The following is a 20,683-nucleotide window of genomic DNA, read 5'->3' as shown; positions in this document are numbered from 1 at the left end:
TCGAGAGCTCACCTCGCCAAGCAATCTAGTCTGAGCCCCAGGTCCCCAAGCCTCCCTCCAGAGCCTGCTAATCTCATGTTGAACATGTCTCTTCGTGGGCACTTCCTGTCCAGGGACTCAGGCCATCCATCCCAGGCTGGCAGTCCGCCCTGGTGTCTGCAGCAGGAGCCTTGAAGGCCTCTCACTGGACATCCTACATATTTCTCAGTGGGGAGAGAATGGGGCCAACAACATTTTCCAAGAATAAACACAGCCTCAGAACTAATAGCCTCATAGGTGACCCCTTGGGACAACTGGTAAACCCGCCGATGTCTTCTGGAGGCTCCCACGCTGCTGCAAGTCAGGAATGAGCTACATAGCGACTGTAGTTACATTAGACATTGTGCCCTGTTCAGGACGTCTAAAGAGCTCCCTGAAACCACGTGGAGCAAATATCTGGGAGGAATCAGAGTCCATTCACACCGGATTCTTAGGGTCCCATGATCCCACCTGGCAGCAGCAGGAGACTGGGTGACGGATCCAACACACGCAAGTGCCAGGGCTCAGCAAAGTCCACGTTAAAGGTAAGGGGGAGCAAACTTGAACTGAAACTAACCTGACTCACCCTCCCTCCTGAGGTGGCTTCAACGTGACCCAGTGTGAGAAGCCCACAGCATGGACGATAAATCTAACAAGCAAGTTCAACTTTGTCAACCATCTGCAATGCAGACAGTGCTCATAGACAATGTAGAGTGAAAGAAGCCAGGATTCCATCTATGTGAAGTTCAAAAGCAGGAAAAGTGATCGAAAGAGGGAGCAAGCAGAGCAGTGGGGGCCCTGGGTGGGGTGATCCTGCCTGGGAGGGGAGCTGGGGAACCTTTCGAGTGTGAAAATGTTTTAGATCTTGATCTGGGTGGTGGTATCTGCACGTATGAAAATTTACAGAGCTGCCACGTAAGATGTGTACTTCAAGATCTTCAAGGTAAGTTATACCTTGATTTTTTTAAAGTGCCAACCATTTAGTGAGCACCTACTACATACCAGAGTTTAGACACTGGCATTTGGACACTATCCTCAGATGAGAGTGGTGTCTCCCACAGATAACCCTGGGAGATGCTGCCGCACAGAAGTGCAGACGCTCTCACTGTCTTTCCCTCCCATTTTATAATTGGCTACATGACGTGCTCTGTAATGATAAAATTAACCCCAAACCTACTTTCTCCACTCCTACCGTTAACTTGGGAATATAGAGGAAGAGAGAGCCACACCAAAACAGAACACAGGCTATCCAGGAGTAAGTCCTCAGAAAACACTTCTTTTCACAAAATCCCCAGGAATAAAAAGAACTCTATTCGAATGGGATTGGTTAAACCCAAGGATGCAGAAAACTTTTCATCTGCCTTTGCCATATTGTTGGTGCTCAGATTTCTGGATTTCTGGGGACACTACTGTGTGTGAGGCGCACTTAGGGAGAGAAGCAAGAGTAACCATTGGAGAGCACAGGGTCCCAGGAAGACAAAAACCAGCTTTGGGGTGTTTTGACTCAATATTAAGTCTGGCTTTGACTACTAGGAATCCCTGGATGGGGCTTAGAGGAGGCAGATGCAGTAAGCTCTCCAAAACACTCCAAGGTGGGAGGAGCCCTGCAGGCAATGCTTGACAGGAGGCTGAAGGTGAGTAGGAGCCTTCCAGGCAGAGGGGAGACAGAGGGAAGCCTCGTACTATACCTCCAGGGTCAAAGCCAGAAGCGGGTCGGTGCCCAGCATGATGCTTGACACACAGTTGGCCTCAAAATGTATTTACTGAATCTGTCCACACTCTTGTGAACGAGTGAGTGAGTGAGTGAGTGAATCCATGCACACCTGCATGAATGAATGAATGAGTGAATGAGGAAAATCTCAACCCCTCAGCATCCACAGTTAGGGCTGGCGGCTTAGCCTCTCACTCAACAACTGATCCCCATTGTACTTGACCAAATAACAGGACCATCAAAGGTATCTGTTTAGTGAAAAGAAGGCTGGCTGAGCCCAGAGAAGGAGGAGGAAGGAGAGGGGAGGGAAGGAAGGAGGGAGAAGATGGGAAGGATTGGAAGCAAGAGGACAGGGAGGTGAGAGAGAGGGAGGAGAGGGAGGTGAGAGAGAGGGAGGAGAAGGAGGAGGAGGGGAAGGAGGAAACCAGAAAGGAAGAGGCGAGGGGGAGGAAAGGGAGGAAGTGGAGGGAGGGAAGAAGAAAGCAGAGAGGAGAGGGACAGTGATAATGAAGGGGAGAAGAGGCAGGGAGGTGTCACTACCGGGAGCCCATATTCACAGTGGCAGAGTCTCTGTGGGAGAATCAAGGGCCATCTGACATGAGTCACTCCTACTCTAAGGCAGCAGCAAGATGCTAATCCAAGCCACGCCCTCGCAAAGAACAGTCTGGGTACCTTGCTGACCAGCATCACCCTGACACAACCTCACCCAGAGAGGATTCCTCCCTGGCTTTGCTGGGAGTGGCAGCTCCCGCAAACGGTCACTAGGTGGCGTGTGCTCCTCACCTTCCCTTCCCCAGGTCTCAGCTGCGAGAACCCGAGGCTGGCACCTCAGGAAACGGAAGGGTCCTACCACTGATGGACACCTGCAGCCAGACCCCCTAGGGACAGCAGAGCAGTCTGTGGTGGCCAGGTCGTCTCCTCGTCTGCTTAGGAAGTAGATCCATGCTGTCTCTCTCAAGTCAGGGCTTGCTTTAGAGACACTCACCATGAAACATACTGAGTCCTGATCCCAACTCCACCCCAAGAGCAGTTACAGAACACATTTCTTGAAGGCACCTCACAGCCCAGTGTCAAGGGAAAGGAAGGGTTCCCAAACACAGAAATTGCACTATTATCTGCTTTACACACCGGATACCCATGCAATAAATAATTTGGGAGGAAAACAAGCTCAGTGCTTAAAAAGGATTCATAATTAGGGGTTCCTTTTCTTAAAGGGCCCCACCAAAGTTGATTAAGCTTCACGTCACACAAAACGTGGACCTGCCCCTGCCTGGCACATACTAAGTGCTCGAGCCCCAGTGGTTAACATACAAGATGGATGTATTCCACTTTACAGACGCAGAAACTAAGGCTCAAGAACATCAAGACCTATGAAGAATGGGAATAAGCTGGGACCCCTACGGAAACCTCAGGACCACAATCAAAGCCTTGTCGAAGCACCACAGCAATGGACCATCACTGTAGAGATCTGACACCACCCATCCCTGATCCCTCATCTCTGCCAAGCACCCTTCACGGCTCATGGACTAAACCCCCATGGCCTCCCTGTCATGTCACATGAGTTCATGGGTGTATGCTGTCCCTTCGCCTAAATGATAAGGATGCCATTGGAAGGAATATGTGTTTAATGTGATTTGTGTATCTCCACTCACCCATAGCCTCTAGTACCTGGGTCTGCATTCAGCAAGTGCTCCATAAATGTGTATTCTTGCACTGCTGGCACAGCATAAGTGTAGGGGGTAAGAGTGGAGTGTTGGTGACTGGAAAATGAGAGTGTTCCAGAATTACGGAGCAAATGAACAGGGAAATGCCTCGTCTATAATAAATATACCTCTGCAGAGCCTTAAAAGAAATCAGTGAAGCACAACATCAAAGTCCCAGGGAGTTATAAATCAGCAGCCTGATAGACAAAAGTGCATCTGAAATCATTTAAAGTGCACCAGAAATCATTTATGTCTGAGTAATTAGAACACATTGGAATGACTCTGTGCCATTGAACCGAAATTGAGCAACATAATGTTTATGAAATCCCCGTGGACTCGGCAAGGAAAACCAGAAAGATGAAAGTTGCATTGAAAATACCCCCACCTGTCCGGAGTCCTCCTAAACAGTCCCCGGGAGGATCTAAAGGAGTTGTAGTTTGTCTCTAACCCATGCCCAAACTAGCCTTTTCCTTTTGGTTCAAAAATGTCTGCAGTCCCAGGTGTTGAAAGAAAAACATGCAAGTCCCAGGATGCATGTAACAGAACAGGGTCCCCCATCTGACCCCACTTCCCAACTGAGAAGGGTGTTTGATAAGATAGAAAAGACACCTGGGGAGTAGGGGAACACACAAGAGTTTTCCAAAAGCGGTAGCAGTATTAGCAAGAAAAAGGCTGGACTTTCTTTTCAGGGCTCTCATGGGATGTGACACTCCCTCCCACAGCCCCATGAGGGAGAAAGTGAAGGGGGGCTGGGACCCTGAAGGGAAGCAGCAGGGTAAAAATTCCAAGGGAACCCCAGGTAAGGAAAATAGGAGACAACAAAGATCAGAGAGAGGGACTTCTGATGCCCACCTGTGAATCCACTTCTCAGATGAAAACTGGGAAAAAATAACGCCGTGTACTTTGATTTGGGGAATAAATTGAGGATAAGGCATAGAAGCATGTGGGTGTCAAGTACTGCTACAACCTCTCCATTCAGTGATGGAGCCCAGCCCCACAAACATGACCCCAGCATGGCCCCAGTACTGGGAGGCTTCCTCCCACAAAATGATAGTCCGAACCAGTTCCATGAGCTGGATCTGACATTCTAGTGTCACAGTTGGCTCACTGTCATCTAGGGACGAAAATTCCTGGTTGGGCCATGCTTCCTTCATTCCCTCCCCGCCCCCTATTTTTAGACAACTTAACCTCAGCCTCTGGATCAATCCTGGGCTGTCACTGGCTTGCATCAGCATGTTGGGCAGACAGGAAAACAAGCAGAAGGTCCCGGGTGCATGGGGTGGGGCGGGGGTAATGCTGCAGTCCACGTACAGGAATGTGTACTTATGCCCCCTCTGCTAGAAATCCAGGAGGTTATTTTGGGGAATCCGTCTTACACTGTGTGATTGCAAATGTAGGGAGGGCATATGTGTGTCGAGACTTCTGAAGGACGTCCACCTGGATGGCAAGGAGAGGTCCTGCTGGAGCCTGAGGAGATGACCAATGCCAAGCTGACAGCTGTTTTCCATTCTGTAGCCTCTGCAATTCTGCCCCCACTCCAGAGGAGGCCCCACAAAGAAACCAGAGGGATCTTCACAAAATGCCAACTGGATCACCACCCACACAATCTTTCAAGGCCTTCCATGCTTTGGGATAAAAACCAGTGTCCTCCCATGGCCTGAAGCCCTGTGTGGGCTGGCCCCTGTCCTGTTGATCCCTTTGGCCTCATCTAGGATATAGCTACTCTGGCAGACTTCTGACAGTTCCTGGAGATAATAATGTTCTTCTGGACACAGGGCCTTTGCACATACTGCCACTATATCCTCCGCTCTGTCTGAAAGGCTCTACTCCCTGTCTTTGCCCTGATCCTGTTCTCCTACTTGAGAGTTAAGCTCATGAGTCCCTTCTTTGGGTAACCCCAGACATACTCATCATCTGGGCCAGATTTCATTGTAATAGCTTCCCCCTCCCCCAAGCAACATTCCTCCATTTGCAAGCATCCTTTAGTGATTATATACTAATTTCTGTCTCTCCCACTAGACTGTAGGCTCCAAGAAGGCAGGCTGAGGTGTGCCTTGGCTGATCGCTATAGCCTGAGGAATTATCCAGGGCCTGACATATGGTGATGCTCAAAATTAGGCGAATGAATGGGTGGATGGATGAATCACTGGTTTTTATTGACAGTGGCTTCTGAGATTGAGCATTTTTATCAGTTGGGGAAAGTTGAGGACATCAAAATACAAAGCAAAGGCTCTTGTAGGGTGAGAAAAGCCAAAGTAGGAGCCAAAAAAAACAGCAGCAATAATGTTGGTGAGAGACAGGCCCACCAATTCCTTTATACATTCACTCACTCACTCACTCAGTTTGAATGTTTGAATGTGCTGGGCTCCTGCAATACATGGGCACTGCAATGGTCCTGGGGTTGCAGTGAGCCTCTGGCAGCTACCTCATAGATGAGGGTTTGAATTCAGGTCATGGGGTTTCACCTGGTTTGGCCAACTCTGGCCTGGGATAGCCCTGGATCAACCTTGGCCAAACATCTCTAAATGACTGACACTTGCCAAACTTCCAGGATGATACTGTCCTTTGTCCCCACATGACGGAAATACAAACTTGGCGGATAAAAGCCTGGAGGCTGGCCGCCCTTGGCCTCCAGCAGGCTGACCTCTCTCCAGGGCAGGGCGCACCCCAGCATTCACATTCCACTCCCATCGCAGACAGGCAATGACAGAGGACAGAAGTTGGCTGGATGTGTTTTGCTAGTAATGATGGCATATTGGAAATTCATATTTAAAATACATCTCTCCCTCCTGTAAAATGAGATCACATCTACTGATTCGGGTAATGAACATCTAACTTAAATCCAAGCCCTGGGCTGGGAGCAAGGGCCCAGGCATGGTCCAGCATGTTCCAGGTGGTCCAGCCCATTTCAGTGCACATCACAGAGCCCTCTCCCCTCCCTCCAGTCATTTTATTTCTTAGCAAAATCATTACTGAGAATATTGAACTAACTTACAGAGACATATTTACTTCCCTTATCTTCCCACCGTCTCTCTTGATTAAAAGCTATGTGTGATATTTGTAGTTATCAAACATCAATATTTGGCATGGATTTGCGGGATGGAGACAGCAGAAGGAAAGGACTCTGACCATTTCTATAAAGGGGAAAACCTTGAGCAAACAGACTGCATTTCTTGTCAAGGGCACCAAAGAGCAGAGATTCATTTCAGAAGGGACCAGCCGGACCGCACCCCAGCAGGCTCTGTGAAACCCATGATCGGGACTCAAAATTAGATTCCAGATTTCATTGAGAAAGCCAGCTACCTTCAGAGGAGAGAGGAAGAGGGGTGAGAATTACGCAGCCTTCTTGACAACTATCAGAGCTGGCTGGGATTGCAGCCCTCTTCCCCAAAGAGCTACGCCCAGCACTCAAACTGGGCAGAGCTGAAAATAACAGCAACAATAACAATAAGGAGTTAACTCTTCCCTAGTGCCCACCCCTAAAACTTTGCCTACATTAATTCATTTAATCCTCACAACAACGTGATTTATTAACTCCAGACGTGAAAAGTGTGGTGCAGAGAGGTCCAGCCGCTTGCCCGGTCTTACACCAGGAGTATGTGGCAGAGCTGGGAGTCAGTGCCTGCAGCCTGGTTCCCAAATCTGTGCATGTAACAAGTCCAGCGCCCTGCCCTCTGCCTCACAGCCTCACAGAGGCGTCTCCGTTGCCCAGAATCCATAGTACGTGACGCTGGTTTAAGAGCTGCTGCCGATCTAGAGGCAGAGTCCTTGCTTCAGGTCCCCCACCATCCCTGACTCCCTGAAAGGCCTTCACAAAATTAGCAGATACTCAGCATGCTCCTCTGTGAAGCGGGGGTGGTGACGGCCACGCCTGCCCCTCTGGGGAGTTATGAGGAAACACAACACGTGGTTTCAAAGGGCTTAGTGTGCAAGTGGGATTCATCTTCACTGACGGTGAGCGCTGTCCTTTGTACAACAGCTTTGGAAAAATCTGCAGTGGTAGCTACTAAAACTAAACATGGGTCTGTTCTATTCTACCCCATGGTAGATTCTCAAGAGAAATGGGTGCATGTGTCCATCAAACAGCAGGGACATGAGTATGAATAGCCCCAAACTGAAAACAACCCAAACGCTCATCAGCGGGAGGATGGAAGAATTAATTATGGTATAATCACATAGTGAAATACTATCCAACAATTTTAAAGAGAACATTTACTCCTGATCCAGTGCAATAACGTGGCTGAACCTCCCAGGGATGACGTTGAAGGCAAGAAGGCAGACGTGGCGTATGTACTGTCCGGGTCCATTTATATGAAGTTCACAAACGAGCAAAATCAATCTTTGGTGATAAAAATCAGAAGGGTAGTTGGCAAGAGGTAGTGCTGACTCGGATGAGGCACAGGGGAGCCTTTTGAGGTGCCCCGAATCAGTAAGACTAAGTCCATCACTTGCTCATTCATTTCAGCAGCATTTATTGAGTTCCCTTCTGTGTTTCAGCCTTCCCTCAGGAGGTAGGGAGAAGACTCATTCCTGACCTGAAGTACAATGCTTGTACTGGAAACCTATCAGGATCCCCGTGTCTGCAGGGGGCACAGCCATCCTCAGGGATTTGGGGAAATCGCTAAAGAGATTTCCCCCTTTTATCTGGCAGCAAGCGGTGGAGAGAAATGGCAGGGCTGCTCGTCAGAGCAGCAGACCTCTGCACTCGCTGTGCCCCAGGTCGTCAGCACCACTTAGCATTTCATCCTGGCAAGCCTGGCTTGCTTTAATCAGGACCACGTGGCCAAAATCATGTGCGACATTTTGAAGGGAAAGAATTTAAGCCTCCATGTCTCACTGCCCCGAGTATCAGCTTTGTCCTTCTGCTCTTAATGCTGTTATCTCGTCCGCACACTTGGTGTTCTGCCGAGCAGACGCTATGGAAAGGCATATTAGCGATGAGAAGCAGAGCGTGCCCAGACGCCTGGGTGTCAAGCCGGTGACCCCTCTGCTCTGGAGGCCAGCTCCAGTGGGGCATAGCAGTGAAAAATGCCCAAGGAGGACCAAGTCTTCCTCCAGTCCCCCAGCAACTAAGCCAGGTCCCAGGGAGAGCTTTCTAAAATGCAAATCGGATCAAGACAATCATCAGCTTAAAACCCTTCAGTGGTCCCACACCAATCACAGCAAGAATCCAACTCCTTGCCTGCCATGGAGCTCAGGGGTGTGCCCACGCTTTGTGCCCACCTCTGACATCCCCTCCTTCAGGACCTATGCCAGGCTGGAGTTCGTGCCCATGTTGCCCTTTCTACCTGGAGCCCCCACCCGCTGCAATCAGTGTAATGACTCCTGTCCCTCAAGACTCTGTGTCACCTCTTCCACAGAGTTTTCCCTCACTGCCTATTTGTGCCACCACCGAATTTTATTTTTTGCAATCAGATTGTGCCTCGAGTATGGGTTTCTTTTTATTCATTGTTGCCTTCCCTCTTAGACTGCCCTTACAGGACAACATCTGGGGTTTTTTTGTTTTTGCTTTTGTTTTTATCTTTGTATCTTCTGACTCTTAGTAGTGACTGCAACAGAGTTTGTTTAAGGGGAGGGGAGAGGAGGGAGGAATAGAAGAGAAGGGGAGGTGAGGAAGAGAGCAGGTGAGAGAGGAAGGGAGCGTCCACTAGCAGGCATCTAGTGGACAGAGAAACTCAATACAACCAGAGAGGCTTGGGAAGAATTTGGGGGCAGGGCTTTTTGATGGATCTTGATGGATGGTCAGGGAATCTAGACAGCTAGGTTTGAGGGGCGACCTCGAGCAGAAGGGATAGCCTGAGCAAGAGTCCACAGTCAGGTAAGATGGCACATCGAGACAGGAGGACCAGGGCTGGAGGAGTAGCAAGATGGGGCCCAAGGCTGGCTGGGAATCAGAGGAGTTTGTACTGTATTCTCACATGCCATGGAGCTACTGAAACATGATGAAAAGGGGAGAATCCTAGTCAAACAGTGAGGCCAAGCAACTGGAAAGGGAAGAGCCGGAAGTGGAGGACTGGTTAGAGCTGGTTATATAATCCAGAAGCTATGCAAGGAAGGCATGGACCAGAACGGTGGGTCCACTGGGATGTGCCGAGGGGAGAACGGATAAGCTCTACAGACTTCAGGTGGGGAGTAGGAGGCGGACATGCAAAGGATGCCAGGGGGACAAGAGGTTGGTGTTGCCCTTGAATGTATAGGAAGGGAAGCAACAGAGGAGGTGGGCAGCCAGGCAGTTCCAAGTCAGCTGCTGTGTCTCCAGAGACACCTGGCATTGGGATGACACCTGTGCCGCCCGACTACCTACCAGTCACTATAATCAACGTGCCACTCCTTCCTGCCGAGGATGGAAATGGCCTTAGCACCACTCGCACTGACTGGCATCTGTCAGTGGGGTGTTATGTTTCTCCCACACCTGGTCACAGGCATCACGACCCGGGATCGGGGGGCTGAGAGCCGAAAGAGCCTGCTGGACCCACGTTTTATAGATGAGCGGGTGGCAGAGCTGGGTGCAAAATCCAGCTCGAGGTACCAAAACTCTTCCTTGAATGTCCTGCTGCCCTTGGAACATAAAACAGGGCACAGGCCCTTCAGCCTCACAGGAATTATGAGCCAGAGCAGAAATGACCAACAAACCTGCCTCCAGGAGAAAATGGCCACTTTTCTTCTCTCTCTCTCTCTCTCTCTCTCTCTCTCTCTCTCTCTCTCTCTCTCTCTCTCCCTTTTGTTTTTCCTTCTGGAATCTGGCATCAATCAAACCTTGGTCAACTCCCAGCGGAAGTGAAGGCTGGGGGAGTGGGTGTGGGTGTAAAAGGGGAAATGAATGGGGCTGCAATTTCTTCCCAGAGCTTCACATCCATCCCTCTAAACAACACAGATCACTTTTGCTAAATTCCAAAAGGTGGCAGCATTCCATTAAATATTCATTTGCTGCTGAGGCTGTAGCAAGGATCATCCCACAGAACTGACTCAGGGAGGAAGTTAAGATAACTGGAGGGCCGGGGTCAGGATGGCTGGAGGGTCCAGCACTGACGGGGGCTGGTGCCTGGGGGAACCTGTGAGCCCTCAACAAGAGGAGGAAGGGAAGGAAGGATACTGGACAGAAAGACCCTACACCAGTGCCCTTGACCCCAAGACAAGGAGAATGTTAGACTCAGCTCAGGAATTTTACAGCACAGGATCTGGGGTGAACAGACTCCCAGGGTGGCCCCTGTTCACACAGCATATAATCCTCTCCATCAAAATGTGGGCAGGATCTGTGACTTGCTTCTAACCAACAGCATATGTGATGGGATCCCACCCAGATGACTGAGTTAGGGCATGTAGATATAAGACTGCAGCTAGCATGCCCTACAGACACATCTCCTGCTGGCTCAGTTGGGAAGGTAAGCTGCCTATGCGAGGGCCAGGCAGCAGGGAACTATGGAAAGTCTCTAGGAGCTCTGTCCTACATACTCAAGGGGCTGAATTCTCCCAACAAGCAGTGAGTTCCAGACAAGACCCCAGCCCTGGCTGACACCTGGACTGCAGCCTCGTGAGACCCTGAGCAGAGGGCCCAGCCATGCCAGGCCCGGGCCCTGGCCACATGTTTATTGTGAGATGATAAACGGGTGTTTCAAGCGGCTACATTTCTGGTGATTTTTTTTAAGTAGCCAAAGAAAATGAATACAGTATACTTATGTTAAAGAAACGTATAGGGGTTATGAAATACAGCTCCAGAATGAGGCAGAATAAAGCCGAAGTGTGGATTCTGCTACTTGACTGCACTATGTCTCTAGTATAATTGAGAAAGAGAGAGAAAATGCCAGTAGGATGTTACTTGTGCTGGCACAGCGTCATCGCTGTCTGCTTTAGGAGGCATTCACTCTAGAGCGAACCCTCAAATTGAATATAGATCTGTCTCGTTTCCCAAGCACTTCTTACCAGGTGACCATTTGACTGCACTGAACCTGATGTTTAAAGACAGCTATACGCCATGCATCCAGTGTGTGACCTCAGCACAGCCACTTCAGTCCAGGACCTAAGCAAAGACTCTAGGCTGTTCTAATATTCGAGGAAAGCACGGCTGTCTCAGATGTATGGAGGGGCAGAAACCCTGGTCTCCAACTTGGCCCCCTCCCATGGGACCTTCAACAGGTAACTTTGACCAGGGGTGGTTTTTGCCTTACCTGCTGAATCTAGAATCAACCCCATATCTAAGATATTCCCAGAAATGCTCCCTGCACCACCGAAGAGAGCCAGGTAGCCTTACCCTCAGTGCAGCTCAGGGAAACAGCCTGATCTAGGTTCACGGTCCAGATCCAACACCCACTAGCTATGAGGCTCAGTAAGTTGCTCTCCTCTGAGCCTCGGTTTCCTCACCTGTGAAATGGGGGGTAGGGATAGTTCTTCCTTCGCTGGGGCCTCTGGGGGTTATATGAGATAATGCATTTGAAATACTGAGCACAAAGGCAGGTACTTCCTAGGTGCCTAACAATGCTAGGCATTATTATTATTTCCTTATTCTGAATGCAAGTGGACAGCACCTGCTGTACCAGGAAAGGCCCTTCCTGGGGGGCAGCACTAAAGTGGAAATCGGGGGTCAGAAATTGTGGTGCAGAAATTGCCGGTACCATGGGCAGTCAGTGGAAAGATGCCAGGGCTTGAGACATCCTACCTCTTGAGGCAGCCAAGGACCAAAAAGTCCATCTCCAGGCCCTGGTTTAGTGTTGTAAGCCTCATTTTCACTCCTCCAAGGGGAATGCAGCATTTCTATGACAACTGAGAATGAAACTACTAAAATGCCATCAGCTGTCCTGAAAAGCTCCCTTAATAGCCCAGAACTCACTGCTTAATTTCAAAACTAGTCATTATCAATATTATTATTATTATGCCTATATCAAGGAAAACAACCACTCACTGTAAAAATAAAATAAAATAAAACCTGAAGAGTCAAAAAAATGCAAAAACCACCAATTTAATTGAATTTCCCATCTGCCTCTCTGACATCTCTTTCTGCTTTTCAGAGAAAGGGAGATATATGAATATAATCGCACATAATTGGAATCATATGATATATGCTGTATTTCTCACTCCACAATATGTCATGAGCATCTTTCCAAGTCAATAAACATAAATCCTCACCATGAAATCCTAGCAGCAGCTCAGAATTGGACTTTATGGATGCACACAATTTACTTAAACAATTCCTTATTGATGGATATTGAGGGTGTATCTTTTTATTATTGTTTTTGCTAATACAATCATCCCTCAACAACACAGCTTCTCACACTCATATAATCATCCCCAAGGTGTACATTCCTAGAAGAGTGATTATGTGGATCAAGAGTGAGCATATTTTGCACACCGAAACATGTGAGATAACCTGCCACTCAGGATGGTTGGTCACCACATGCTTCCACCAACAGAGGTCACACAGATGACTGCTTCTACCCATGACACACTGGGCTGGGAGGCTGACCTGTGGATTCCAGCCAGAAGGACCCAGACCAGAGCACTCTGAAAGTCAAGGGTGGGGAAGGGGGTGGAAGGATTAGGGTCTTCTGATCTTCACAGTATGAATCTCAGAAAACCTCTAAAATTCTACAGCCTCTAGTGCGGAAACAAGCAGGATAGTATCTTCGCTTCCAGTAATGAGAACCCATGAGCCTTAATGAGGCAAAGCTGGGGGCCAAGGAATACCCAAGCCAACCCTACAGAGATGAAAATCCAGGGGCTGCTCTTCTAAGCTCACAGCAAATGGAGACCTCAGCCACCGCTGGTCTTACTGTGGGCAATAAGCATATGAGGTGGGGAGCTTCCTCCCCGCGTTTCCAAATGCTTTGTCTGTAAAAGCTTCTGCACTGCACCACCAATTGCAAGACTCTTTGGTGAGTCATGTTCCTGCTCCACGCTTCATTTCCCATCTGCTAAATGGGTTTTGGATCTTTCCTTTCCTTTTCATAGACTTGGTGTGAGGTTACAAGAATCCTGTGTGGAGCTATAGGACACGGTTATTTTAAGATTATGAAAAGTGTGGTAGCCAACCTCCAAAGTGGCCCCCGATGATCACTCCTCTGGGTATGTACATCCGTGTGCGGTTCCCTCCCACAAGTGCATCAGGGGTGGTTTGTACACTGGGGAGAATACAGCAGAGGTGACAGCATGTGACTCCCGAGAATAGGTCATGAAAGGCATCGTGGCTTCTGCCTTGCTCTCTCTTACTTAGATTTCTCACCCTGGGGGAAGCCACTAGCCATGTCACAAGGACACTCAAGCAGCTTACAGAGATATCCGCAAGGGAGGAACTGAGGCCAGCTGACAATAAGGATCTAAGAGAGCCATCTTGGCAGTGGATCCTCTGGCCCCAGTCAAGCCTTCAGATGAGAGACTGTGAGCCAGAACCACCCATCAAAGCCACTCCCAGAATCCTGACCCATGGGCACTGTGAGATAATAAAATTTTGCCCTTTTAAGCCACTAATATGCAAGGTAGTTTTTTTTAATGTGGCAAGAAATAACTAACACACTTTCCTGCTCCTTTAATCATCTTCCTATCCACAAGACAGGGAGATGATTTCAGAAACTCGGGGTGAAGCCAGAAGACTGTGCTCCAGTGACAGAGGGAGTCAGAGGGTGGGTCCAGGCTCTGTGCCCTGGGGCATGACACTTAACTTGAGTTTTGGTTTCCTTACTCACATAATGAGATAGAGACAGCACTTACCTTATGGGGTCACTGAGGAACTTAGAACAGAGATGAAACATCTGGTCAACTGCAACATGGGACAAGAAAGTTGGTTGTGCAATTGCCATTTCTCATCATCTTCCCTCCTCTTCCTCTTCTTCTTGGCATCTCAGATGAATATTTCTTTCAGGTGATCCAGCAATGAGGTTATTATGCCAAAAACCCAGCCTCAAAAGTCTTTTAGGGGAAACAGACAGAGGCCAAGAGGTGGGACCTTAGAGAGTTAGATTTGTACCAAGTATCAGCATGGACTGGGACATAAGAAGGAAGCATCACAAACACAGAGCACACACATGGACCCTGCCAGGGCCATGTGAACATCTTTGATAAAAGAATTTACTCTCAGTCACCCACTTGTCAGTATCACAATGCCTTGCCATTATCTATGTTATTATTTTTCTTTCCATACTCTTATTCCCATACTATTTTTTGTGTAAGTCAACTCACTTTTTTTTCACTTAAATATTTTCTAAAGAAATGTCAGATCACTGCCATAAATGGAAAGCCAGTATTGTTTGCTATAACGAGAAGATCATCACAAAACCAAATGCACAATGATCAATACAAAACAACAACAATAAAAGTCCATGTGCCCCTTGAAGTCACCAACAGTACACAAGCGCACCACACTTTGGGAATCCACCACGGATAACACACACCAGAGAGGCCGGGCAGGAGTGATTCTGAAGGGGTAAGTGCAGGGATTGTCTCTGCTACTGTACACCTGGATGGCAGGTGGGGCTGCACAGGAATCCACGTCTAGCACTATCCACAGTCACATGCCCTAAAGTGCCCGAGTCCAGCACCACAATGCAGAGCCCCACAGAGCTCAGAAAGCATTCCAGTCTTGACCACGGGGACAATCAGACAATGTTAAACTTCCTTCCCACTTTCCCAGCACCATGGAGTCCACCCTCACATCAAGAAGTAGAGACTAGCCCCTGGCCCCTCCCCGAGTCCCTGCTCCCCCAGATCTGCTCACCGGTAGACCTGGCCCTTGTCAGAGGGAGGTCCTCTTTCATATCATGTACCGCAGGCTAAGACTCTGGCCCCAGTTGTTTCTAATAGAAATTATCTAAGTGCCTGAGAACTTTTATTCCCCTCAAACACAGTTACGTCTCCAGCAAGATCAGTTTCAGGTGAAAACCACTCCGGTGATTGATGACGGTGACCAAGGAGGCTGAAAAGGATGCAAAAGCAGTTTCAAACTCTAATCTGTTCACAAAATGCTTCTACTTACTGAATCTTGTGAACTGTTCTTGGCACTGGGGAGGAGCACTGAATTTCCAGATGTGTAGTCCTGGCAAAAACAAAGAAAAATAGATGGGGGGACCACGGTTGAGAAAAAAGTTCTAATTTGGAGTAACCCAATTTAGCATGATCCTTGAATCCCTCACCACATTTAGCCACAGTGCACACTTGTCCCCCGCCCCCCAACTGTCTATCTCCAGGAAGGGGTCTAGATACACACTGCCCAATACGGCAGCCACTAGCCACATATGGCCAGTCTGAATTGAAATGTGCTGGAGGTATATATTACACACTGGATTTTGAAGACACTAACGAGAAAAAAAAAAGGAATGTAAAATGTCCCATTAATATTAATATCTCATTAATATTTTTATATCGATTATGTTAGAATGATAATAGTTAATAACATATTAAAATAAAGTATATTATTGTATTTAAATATATAAATACATTATGAATATTTAAAGTAAAATATATTATTACAATTAATTTCATCTGTTTCTTTTTACTTTTTAATATGTCTACTAGAGAAATTTAAATTGCATACATGGTTCTTGTGACATCTCTACTAGGCAGCGCTGGTCTAGATTCTTCTCCAAGTGTGGACAATCTATTCTAGTCTGAGGACACATGTGGTCCCCTGAGAGCCACACCCAGCCGCCCTGTTACTTTCTGCTATTTCACGCCAGCAATAGATCACGTTTACGGAGCATCTAGGATGCTGTGTACTTAGTGCTCTTTGTGCATTTTCTTTAACCCTCACAAGGACATAAGAAGGAAGTTTCAATCTCAGCCTCACTTTACAGGTGCAGAAGCATAGAGAGGCTGAGAACTCATCCAAGGTAACTCAGCAGCAATGCTATAGACCCAGGGCTTGAACCAAGATGTTGGTGGATGGGTGTTAATCACTGTGGCTGCATTCTCCCTCTGATGCCTTCATCCACTTCATGACACACAACCCATGGGAGCCTTTTACAGACAAATCACTATCCAAGACTGGGGAGCTGGCCCCCCTAAAAGATGCCAGCACTGCCTAAAGCTCAAAATGTTCATTAAATGAAAGTCATTGGGGTTTTGCTTCGAGTCACCTCTTAAACCTCCTGGGCAAAAAGAGAGAGGCGTGTGTGTGTGTGTGTGTGTGTGTGCGCGCATGTGCACATGTATTCATACATGAGAGAGATCAAGATAGAGACAGAGACACAGAGACCAAATGAGACAGAGATAAAAAAAAAAAAAAAAACAGGAAGAGAGACAGACAGAAAAAGAGCTACACCAGCCACAGTTACTCGGGCCCACTCACACAGTCCTGAGAGCACCATTTCTGTAAATAGTCCTGAACTTGCACAGAGAAGATGGACACTGCTTGTCATTTCCTTTTTGCAGTTTTCCCAGAGTCAGGGGTCACAGAACAAGCTGACGAACAGAAAATCAAAATTGTATTTGTACCTCTGCTACCTCTACATGGAGAGTGGTCTTCATGCCACCCCCCAGGTTGCTGAAATGAATGAAGGAATTAAGAAAAGAAGGAAGGAAGGAGGGGATGGACTTAAGTACAAACCATGGCTCCCCTTCCAGTGACTGCCTAAAGCAGCAGCCTGAGTGGGAGAGAAAGGGAAAGATGTTGCCAAAAAAAAGGGGTGATTTTTCTGACAGGTGCACACATTCTCCTTTGACAGGTGTCCTTTGGCCTGAGAATGGCTGTTTTTTGTTGCTTCCTTCTTGGCCCCATGTTGTATAGATGAGCCAACTAAAAGCTGTGCTTGAATGATGAATGCAGCCCAACGGCAGCCAGTGGATAAGATCCAAGTGTTACAGATCCCCTGGGATCCCTGTCTGCTGCGTGGTCCTTTCTTTGAAAGGGACCCTGCCACCACAGCTGTGCCAGGTGACCAATCCCTCTGCCCACTTCCAGCCAGTCTAGGGAGGCACAGCTTCCCCAAGCAGCACCAGTCATGGGTTCTCTCAGGAATAGGAATCAAGACAGATGGAAACCATCACCAGGCTCCAGGAGTCTGAAGCACGTTCATTCAAAGCTAGCACTGGGTCCTTAACAACTGCTAGCTCTGGGAAGGTGAACTTAGGGTTGAGCCAAAATGGAGAGCCTTCCAGAGGATGAGGATTAGAAGAGACAAAGCCCCCAGGTGAGCCATTCCTCCCATAGTGTCCACTGGGAAGAGACAACTTACTTGCATTCAGTATGATCTTACCTGGGAACCTCGTCACCTGAGGAACTCCTATCCAGCTGCCCCTGCAAAGCCTCTTCCTTCTCTCTGCCCTCTCCTCAATTCCCACCCCCTCCCAGCAGCCAGAGGCCTCCCCTCCCTACATGTCTGGGTCTGGGGTCCCAGAGTCCCAGGCTCTACTCTGCTGACTATCTCTCATTGTGCCCTACTTTCTTCTCAGATCAGTTAGCATGAGCAGAGGCACCTTCACCCCAGAAGACAGAGGTGGCACCAACTCAGTCTCCTTCCTCTGAAGACTCTTTCTGCCCTTCCCACCTCTTGCAGACCTTTTTATACCCTGTAATGAATGGTGTGAGTACCTGCCTGGACTTGTAGCTCTGCAGCCTGCATTTTCCAAAGCAAAAAATTAAAATAACTCCTTGATTTGTGGACATAATATACTCAACCAAATCATATAGGTTTTTATCATCTCAGAGTGGTGAACATCTTTCTAATTATAACCCAGATTCCATAAAATTAAAAATTTTGAAAAAAAAAGTTTTCTGCATGAAAAATAATCTCATAAAGTGAAAGATAACAAAGGATATTATGGAGAAAAGTTATAATTCAAAGGAAAAAACAAGCAAAGGAGATGTACAGCCAGTTCACAAAGGGCGTGGTGGTGCAAGTGTCCATTATTGACATTAAGAGATCCTTGACTTCACACATAACAAACAAAATGCAAATTAAGATGATGTATTTATTTTTTAACCAAGATTGCCAAAGATAAAAGTTGGACAAAGTATCGAGGTCATAAGAGGGCAGAGAAACATGTATTCTGTTACATAGTAGAATTATACATTGGTCAGCATTTTAAAAGTTGATACTATTTAAACTGGCAATTCCATTTCTTGGAATCTCTGCTATAGAATGTCTGCACATGTGGAAAATGTCCAATGCCAAGGATATTTGTTAAAGTAAAAATTTTGTAATTACAAAATATTGGGAGCAACATAAATTTCCATTATTTAGAGATGAAGTAAATGAGTTATGGTGTATCCAGACACCTCCAATAAAGATAATGAGGTAGCTGGATACAGAATGATGGGGAAAAACAGTAAAATGTATAATGGTATGTATAACACACCACAATCTGTTCAGTGTTTTAAGAATATATGCATATGTATCACATGCACTGAAATCTCCAGAAGATAGATAAGAATTGGGCTTTAAAAAAAAAAAAAAAGCCTAATTGTGGGGAGAAGAACTAGCTGGCTGAGTAGGATGGAAAAGGAGAGACACTAATTTCATTCTTCTGACTCATGAATTGTGTACTCTGTAATTATCAACTGAAATTTTTATTTTACCTTAAAATTTTAATTTTATTTTGAAAAGAAAATAATTTAAGGAAATAGCATACAGAAATACTAGCAGAGCTTTTTGGGTAGAGATTCATATCTAGATATTTTCTGGAAAAAAATTTAGCTTGCATAATGTATCAAATGATTTAAGGTCACCTTTGAGGACAATAGCCCTGTCAAATGCAGGAATGTTGGCATTAGGAGGGAATATGTTAAGGTTTTTGCCAGCAAATTCGATTATATGACACACAAGCTACACTCACTCCTCTTGTTCCCAGGGCAGGCAGTACTAATCAAGTGCAGCATTTTCCTGCTGAGCCCTGATGCAGTCTCAGAATCCATCCCAAAGTGCTCAGAAATGCTACCCCATTGTGCATACTGCCACGCCAGCTGAAACCAAACCCCACCCCTGGTAGGGCAGCCACAGGGCAAAGCCAAAAACCTGCAACCAGGGTCTCCATCCACATGGTTCCTCAACAACTCTGGGGCCTGGGTGCAAAGTTGTATCATCAGCCTCTCAGCACCCTGGTTCCAGAGACAGCCAACTTCCCAAGGCCCAACTTCTGAAAATGTCATCCGGGCCCCACCTGCCATCCCTAAATCAAACCGCCAGAGCCCTTCTGAGTAAATGCTGGTTAACCTTCAGCAAGGAACTCGGGCTCCCTTGTTTCCTCTAACTTAGAGAATTCCGTGTAAATGTCAGATTAAGCTTTTCAGCCCTCTGCTTTTAAAATGTGAGATAAAATTTAGCTCCTATTCCCAGATGTTAAAATCTCTGCTTCTCCCCAGGGCAAAGAAATCAATGTGAGTAAGCTCCGTACTTTTTTCCCTTGGAACACGACCACTTCCAGCAATTTATTTGACTGACTATGCCTTCTATTACCATGTAAATTGTTTCAGACTGCAGGGGAAAAAAAAGTATTAATCTCCTCTCAGTAAGTCATAAAATAAAGAAATCAATTTCAAGGTCAATTTAGCCCAAATAACACCTGCTGCCCTTTTTTGTAACATGCAGACTCCTCTGAAATGTTAGGCTGTTGTCTAAGACATCAACATGCAGCTATGGAAAACTGGGTTTCACATCAGTCAGGGCAGCACCAGGGGAGAACCTAGTCCCCTGGCCCAATGGTTCTGAGGGTGAATTTGGGAAGGATAGAGTTAAAAGGACTCAGATAAATGACCCTCTGCAGGTCAAGGGAAGGGAATGGAAAGAGAGATGCAATGGGGTTCCGGTAGAATTGGGATCCAGGAAGGAGTCTAGCTGAGTTGCTGTGTGACTCTAAGAAAGTTATTTAACCTCTCTGAGCTTCAGAATCTATATCTGTAAAGTACTTAAAATTAAAAAAAATAAATAAAAAAAAAAAAACACCTGAAAATAAAATGAAGGCTAGGTCATCTTTCAGGACCCTTTAATCTAGTCCATTGTGGACTTTGTCAAAGGTTAGACGCCCAGGGTTTTGTAGCTACCCTCCATCAAGAGACAGCAGAATACAAAAGAAAAAAGCAACCTGTGCAAAAAAGTTTTCAAACGGTATCATTAAAGTTATCATTCAATAGACAGTTACACAATCTTTAAAATATCTGTGATGTGTACAAAAACATGGAAATGTGTGTGAGCTTACCTGAAAAAAGGGACACAAATTACATACACACTATGATTACATCTCTACACTAACATGTTCCAATACAGAAAAGAAAAACATGAAAGGCCATAGAGATGTGTACATAGCTCTTGTTCGAATAAACCAGTTATAAATG

At 46.8% G+C, this 20,683-nt stretch overlaps 1 protein-coding gene across 1 annotated transcript in view; it reads right to left on the bottom strand.

Annotated features, from left to right (window-relative positions):
• RBFOX1 (RNA binding fox-1 homolog 1) overlaps window positions 1-20,683 on the bottom strand; it is a 1,962,586-nt gene that overhangs the window by 1,672,279 nt on the left and 269,624 nt on the right. Inside the window, exon 4 of the mRNA XM_032460724.1 lies at window positions 15,392-15,451. Coding sequence (XP_032316615.1) covers window positions 15,392-15,451 — 60 coding nt within the window. The remainder of the gene's footprint in view (window positions 1-15,391; window positions 15,452-20,683) is intronic.

This window comes from Camelus ferus, chromosome 18, assembly GCF_009834535.1.
Source record: "Camelus ferus isolate YT-003-E chromosome 18, BCGSAC_Cfer_1.0, whole genome shotgun sequence".
Lineage (NCBI taxonomy): Eukaryota > Metazoa > Chordata > Mammalia > Artiodactyla > Camelidae > Camelus > Camelus ferus.
This window is presented reverse-complemented; position numbering and strand designations above follow the sequence as displayed.